At 35.1% G+C, this 7,378-nt stretch overlaps 1 protein-coding gene across 1 annotated transcript; it reads left to right on the forward strand.

Annotated features, from left to right (window-relative positions):
• The first annotated feature begins 1,953 nt into the window (after positions 1–1,953).
• On the forward strand, positions 1,954–2,847 carry LOC101353631 (olfactory receptor 4K17-like). Its single transcript, XM_012559893.2, has one exon. The coding sequence runs from the start codon at positions 1,954–1,956 to the stop codon at positions 2,845–2,847; it is 894 nt and encodes a 297-aa protein (XP_012415347.2).
• Positions 2,848–7,378: the final 4,531 nt, after the last annotated feature.

A 7,378-nucleotide genomic window follows, 5' to 3' on the forward strand; every position in this document is an offset into this window, starting at 1 on the left:
TTCAATCTGTATGCTGATAAAATAATCGAAAAAGTTGGACTATATGAAGAAGAACTAGGCATCAGGATTGGAAGAAAAAACATTAACAACCTGCGATACGCAGATCACACAACCTTGCTGGCTGAAAGTGAAGAGGACTAGAAGTACTTACCGATGAAGATCAAAGACTACAGACTTCAGTATGGATTACAACTCAACATAAAGAAACAAAAATCCCCACAATTGGGCCAGTAAACAGCATCATGATAAACAGAGAAAATATTGAAATTGACAACGATTTCATTTTACTTGGGTCCACAATCAATACTCATGGAAGCAGGAGTCAAGAAATCAATCGACATATTGCATTGTGCAAATCTACTGCAAAATACCTCTTTAAAGTGTTAAAAAGCAAAGATGTCACTGTGGGGACTAAGGTGCTTCTCACCCAAGCTATGTTATTTTCATTTGCCTCATAGGCATGCAAAAGCTGTGCAATGAATAAGGAAGATCAGAGAAGAATTGATGCATTTGAATTATGGTGTTGGTAAAGAATAATGAATACATCATGGACTGCTAAAGAACTAACAAATCTATCTTGGAAGAAGTACAGCCAGAATGCTTTTTAGAAGCAAGGATGTAGAGACTTCGTCTCACGTACTTTGGACTTGAGGAGGGACCAATCCCTGGAGAAGGACATCATACTTGGTAGAGGATCACCGAAAAAGAGGAAGACCCTCAAGGAGATGGATTGACACAGTGGCTGCAACAATGGGCTCAAACTTAGCAATGATTGTGAGGATGGCCCAGGACTGGTCAGTGTTTTATTCTGTTGTACACAGGGTCTCTATGAGTCGGAACTGACTCGATGGCACCTAACAACAACCAACAACATTCCATAGTGCGAGTCCAATTTATCAGTTTTTATTTGTGGATCAGACTTCTGGTGTTGTGTCTACAAACTATTTGCCTAATCAAAATTTATGAATATTTTCCCCTATTTTTTTCTATAAAATTTAATGTTACATTTTACATTTAGTTTTATGATCCATTTTGGAGTTAATTTGTATACACAATGTGAGGTATAGGTTAATATTTTCCTGCTTCTTTTTTTTTTTGCACGTTGTTGTTTTTGCATATGCACGTTCACTTTTTTTGCCTATGGACATTCAATTGTTCAGTACGAATTGTTGAAAACAACTTTGTTGCATTTTTAATATCTCTTCATCTTTTGGCTGCTTTACATCAATATATTAATGTACATAAATCATTGGCCTAAGAAGATCATTCTTTAATTCTGCTTCTCCTCTGTCCACAAGTCATATTTCCTATCCCTCCATCCTGAAGCTTCTTAAAATATCTGTCTCACTCATTATTTCAACTTCCTGAACTCTCATTTATTTGATCTCATAATTCTCCAGTCACTCATACAAAGTTTAAAAATGGATTTGGTCCCAATTATGCCATTAAAAGTATTTCTACTGAGATCAATAATGATTGGGCTAATTTCAAATATAATAGCCCACTTTTAGTCCTCATCATCTGTGAAAAATCTATAGCATTGGTCTTAAATATTTTTTCTATTTTTTATTCCTATAATAATTTTACTTTTTATTTTTATATTTAGTCTACATGAATTTTTTTTTTTTTTAATGTAAGGGAGGTGGGAAATAAACCTTGCTTTTATCTAAGTAAAGAGGTTTCTTTGTCGCAGTTGAGCCATGGTTGTAATTATAAAGACAAATACAGCAGAAACTACTTTCCAAAAGGTATTGTTTATAAGCTAGGCTTAGAGTCCCTGTTCTCTGACAGGTAAGATGATTTGACTCTATCATCTACCTCTCAGAGGTAATGGAAAATGACACTTTATTTCAAATTCAATTGAGAATATTGAAGGACTCACAGGAATAACAAAAAATGTTGTCAACCTCTACACTATTACTGCTCTCTTCTTTGTCTCTACAGGTCATCCCTATGGCAAGCCATATGATGGATTCCATAGAACAATTCAATCATTCCCAAGTGTCAGAATTCGTTTTGCTGGGACTGATCAGTTCCCAAGATACACAATTTCTTCTCGTTGCACTCTTCTCAGTTACCTATGTGATCACTGTTTTGGGAAACCTTCTCATTGTGGTCACAGTGTTTTATACCCCAAACCTGAATACCCCCATGTACTTTCTCCTTGGAAACCTCTCCTTTGTGGACATGACTCTTGCTTCTTTTGTCACCCCTGAGATGATTATTAACTTGGTAAAAAAGCATAAGACTATTTCCTTTGCTGGATGTTTCACTCAGATCTTTCTCCTTCACTTCCTGGGTGGGATTGAAATGGTACTGTTGGTCTCCATGGCATATGACAGATATGTGGCCATTTGTAAGCCACTACACTACATGGCCATCATGAACAAGAGGGTGTGCATTTTGCTGGTAGTGACCTCATGGTTCTCAGGTCTCCTTCACTCAGGGCTTCAGATACCATTTTTTGTGAATTTGACTTTCTGTGGTCCCAATGTGGTAAACAGCATTTTCTGTGATCTGTCTATGGTTACTAAGCTTGCCTGTGTAGATACCTACATTGTACAGATAGTCATTGTTGCCAACAGTGGAATGATCTCCCTGAGCTGTTTCCTTATTTTGCTTATCTCCTACAGTCTGATCCTCATTACCATTTGGAGCCACTCTTCTGCTGGGCATTCCAAAGCCCGTTCCACATTGACTGCCCACATCACGGTAGTGATTCTTTTCTTTGGCCCATGCATCTTCATCTATATCTGGCCCTTCAGCAACCACTCTGTGGATAAGTTCCTTGCTGTGTTTTATACCATTGTCACCCCTATCTTGAATCCAATTATCTACACTCTGTGAAACAAAGAAATGAAGACAGCTATGAAGAAACTCTGGAGTTCTTTTGTGAGTTCTAGAGAGGATACTTAGGTTAAAAATATAATTTAGATGGAAACAGAATATTTTAAAAGTTTTTTAAAAGATTTCTTATAAAATTAAAGTTATTGGATCCATGTAGAGTCAGCCAAGTACAATATAGCAAGATTTTAAAAAACAGACATATGAAGATATTTTAAATATAGTACCAACTAAAAATAAATGGATAAACATTTTTTTGATTTTCAAAATGATATTGACAGAGTTATAAAAGTCATCAACCAGAGACTCACTTGTCCTTCAGAAGAGCTAGTAAAGCTATGAACTATCAAGGTATTAAAATGACATTGGTTGAAAGAAAAAATTAAATGATTCTGCAGAAAGTCTATTACATTTTTCCGTACAGCCAGAATGATTAGACTCTTACCGTAGACCCAAGGTTGTTCCCATTTTACTCAACAATATTAATGTCTGAGTCAACACTCACATGTGGTACGTCATAAGAAAACAGAAACTATGGGTTTCAGTATCCACCTACATCATCAAAATACACTCCTTTTTCCTGTGCCTCCAAAATGAGAAAGTTTCTGTAGATTTCCTCTTAAGTTTCCTAATATTATGAAATCTTACTCCAATATTTTATCCAAAAATATATCAATCTTAGAAAACAATGCCCTTGATTCCAAAAAATCACACATTCCAGAAAGATATTATTTTTTTCCTTAAGAGTAATTTGAATCTAAAATATAATCTCTAATAATTAATAACTATGCATTTTGTTACTTTCTAGGGAATTAATGCAATAACTTTTGGATACTGCAACATCACTACTAGTTTCCATTAATAGAACATGATTCCTTGGAATTTTTCTACCTGTGAATATGCATAAACTCATTTACAATATTTAATCTCTTTCCTTCTATAATACATGTCATTGATATATGTGATAAAAACAACAGCTATATAAAGTTTTGTTTTATCTTTTGACAAGACTGAAAACTAAGTGGAGTACTGACAATAAATAAAATCAATACATATTTGTTAATAGGTTATTTTCTCCACTTTCATATATCCTTTGACCATAATCAATTACAAAACTAGAATTAATGAATCAAGAAGACCTTGAGATCTTAAGGATGAAATTTTAGGTAGTGCCAGCAACTGTGATTACAGAGAAAAAGGAAAGTAGAAAAATAATCTACTTATGCCAGCCTCTCCTTATGCCAGCCATATAAATTTTGGGGGCTCCTTCACTTCCCCTTTTTGATCAAGAATTTTTATAGAAATTCTCTGATCACTTTTATAAGAGTGTCTCTCCTGCATGAACTTATTTTCTTTGTATTTATTAGATGGCCATCTATTCCAAATAGGCTTTTAAGACCACAGACACTCTCAATGAAAGATAGCCAGGCACCATCTATTCCATCTTTGCCATGCCATAGCTTGGATTTCTGTTTATGTTATCTTTTAAGAAGAGGTGTGTAAGAACAGGGCCAAATTGATAGAAATACTTAGCAGAGAAAGGTATCAGCCAAGGTGAAGAGCGAAACTATTTTCTAAAGAATGGCTCTTTGTTCAAAATGCATCATCTTTTGTATAGCAAGTGTGTTGCATTGTGTGTAAAAGTATTTGTAAAACATTTAATAAAATATTTGATTAATCCTCTAATAATTATTATGATGATTAAGAGAATTAATCCAGTTTGTAAAACTGAAAATAACCAAGAACCAATTTTGGTAGGTCACCAACCAAAAATATCAGGAAAAGGAGAGTTGGACATAGGGGTTAACTAAAGTCATGTAGCTTTCTGGCAGACTTGTTTAAGACTCATTCTGCTTTTCCTGATGTATTAATCCAAGTACAGCAAGTGGTATTAGCAATTGCACAAACTCCTCCTTGTTGTGCTAGAAGAAAATCAAGTGCAATTATATTATCCAACACAACTTTGGCAGGAGAGTTTAAAGATTCTTATTGGGCTTCTATGTTATTGGCTACTTCATTTGTTATTTGGAGCATAGTCATAGACAAATTGTGAATTGATTTTCAAGTTCGGGGATACCCACAAGTGGAAAACAGCCCCAGAGAAATGCCACCTGTCCCTAGATCTGTCCATTATAGGATTTTTAAATTTCATTTGTGTCAGGGAAAGATTTTCAGATCATTGATCCAATGTACACTTTCATTATAAGAGTGGAGATTCAGGAGAACTCCTAAAAAGCCAGACATACATTGACCTGTCTTTTTTAAACCATCTAGGCATGTTAAAGTCCAAGCATAGGGTTTGTTATCCGGATCTGGATTTTTGTTAGTAGGGTATTTTGATCCCCCACAAAAAATATGTATCCACAAGGAGCACAGATTATATTATTTTCAGTGTCATTTTATGAAAAAGGGATGATTTGGTTGACTTTTTCGAGCCATTCTTCAGTCAAAGAATTATTACAAATAGACAATAGCTCCCAATATGTAGGGTGGTAAATGCAAGGTATTTGTATAAAAGTTTGAAGATACCTGGGATTCCTTGGGTTATGAGTGACCAATCAGTACATGGGTAAAGCTTTTATGTATTTTTGCTACAGTTTTTCAAACTTTCCTCTGTATCATTGACTAGAGGGTGTTAAGTTAAATTGAAACATGACACCTGGGACTTGTTTATAATTCTGGAGGATGCCACAACTTGAAACGTGTAGCTCATTTAAAGGAAATATTAAGGTTTACAGTAGAATCAGGTACAGAGCCATAATTAAACACAGGCATAGCTAAAGTGCCTGAATTAGTATGTCCAGATTTTGGGAATTGATGGCAAATCAAACAGTCAAATTACTGGCACTATCAACTGAGCTAATCTAACAAAGGGATTATCATACCAGGCATCAGCAAAAGTCATGATATACAGTGAGAGGATACTTAAGAAACACTTCATAGTGTAAGAATACTAACTAAAAAGTAATACAATAAGGCAAATATTATAAACATAGTAGCTATGATAAAACAAACTCCTCCTTCAGTTACTCACATGGAATAAAGAGGATATTAAAATAAGGGGTAATACCAACAAAACGTAGTACAGCAATCAATAGAAGGATGGTTATAAGTATGAAGCAAATCACAAAAATGTCAATAGTCTGCATAAAAAGTTATTCCCAGTAAATAAACCCATGCATGAAAAATAAGGGCATCCCAAAAACAAAGTCCAAAAATTTCAAGAGTTTGTATGAAGTCTTTTTTCTATGATCTTGGGAGGAGTTGTCTACTTCCAATGTTGTCTGCTTCTGGCCACAAGGGTGTTTGAACTTCAGTTTAAGTCCTTCTGTAGGCTAAGCAGTCCAGGAAGTTGCTTTAGCCTTCCTAAGTTGGGATGGTTGAATCTAAGTTTTAACTCCCTGCAATTTGACAGCACAAATATTAGTGAGAAGGACCAAATATAGTCCTTTCCAATTAGGCCTCCAGGGAATCTTTTAATTGGTGCCTCTTCCAATATACATACTCATCTAGTTAAATAGTAGGTAATTTTTGTATTTCTAAATTTTGGCCATCAAAAGCTTATTTGATTCTTGAAAAGTGCTATTTAGTGTACTGAGTCAAAGACTGACAATATTTCAATAATTCAGGTTAAAATGAATTAGAATCAGTATAGGCTGAGAAATAAAGAAGGGCCATAGGCCTTCCAGTAATAATTTCATGTGGGGTTAGTTGATGGGATCCATATGGAGTGTATCTCAAATTTATAATGACTAAGGGGAGGACCTTAATCCAAAATAAGTTCAGGGATTTAGAAAGTTTAGCCAGCTGGGTTTTTATTATACCATTAATTCTTTCTATAGAAGATTGTGGCTGGTAAGGGCAATAAAGTATTTGATAAATAGGAAAAATCTTACATATTTCTTTAATTATTTGTCCAGTAAAATGAGTCCTACTGTCACTGCAAAGAATTGTTTGTGCTCCGCAAGTGGGGATTATATTTTCAAGAAGTTTCTTAGTACAAAGGTAGCAGTGGTATGGTGACTAGGAAAGACCTCTACCCAGTAGATTGAGTCCTGCCTCATTAACATGACTGCCTTTAATCCTGCCTCATTAACATCATAAAGGTAGGATTTACAAAACATAGAGAAATCACATCAGATGACAAAATGGAGGACAATTACACAATACTGGGAATCATGGCCTAGTCAAGTTACACATATTTTGGGGAGACACAATTCAATCCATAACACATACTGTTATTTCATGTGTAGATCCACTTTGTTTAAGGCTTAAATATACAATTGTTGTTGTTAGGAGCTGTCAATTTGATTTCGAGTCATAGTGACCTCATGTGACAGAGTAGAACTGCCTCATAGGGTTTTCAGGCTGTAATCTGAGCCTGAGCAGATCACCACATGGATTTGAACAGCCAAACTTTTGGCTAGCCACTTGCTTAACAGTTGCACCACCAGGCATCCTTAAATATACAATACAATGTTAAATTCTCAACACCAGTCTTGGTGAACGGTCCTCAAATAGCTCTTGATTGGAT

The sequence above is a fragment of the Trichechus manatus genome, unplaced genomic scaffold, assembly GCF_000243295.1.
Source record: "Trichechus manatus latirostris isolate Lorelei unplaced genomic scaffold, TriManLat1.0 scaffold00364, whole genome shotgun sequence".
Classification (NCBI taxonomy): Eukaryota; Metazoa; Chordata; class Mammalia; order Sirenia; family Trichechidae; genus Trichechus; species Trichechus manatus.

What these genes read in the sequence shown, in the direction of transcription:
- LOC101353631 (XM_012559893.2), top strand. Translation starts at nt 1,954, where the DNA reads ATGGCAAGCCATATGATGGATTCCATAGAACAATTCAATCATTCCCAA.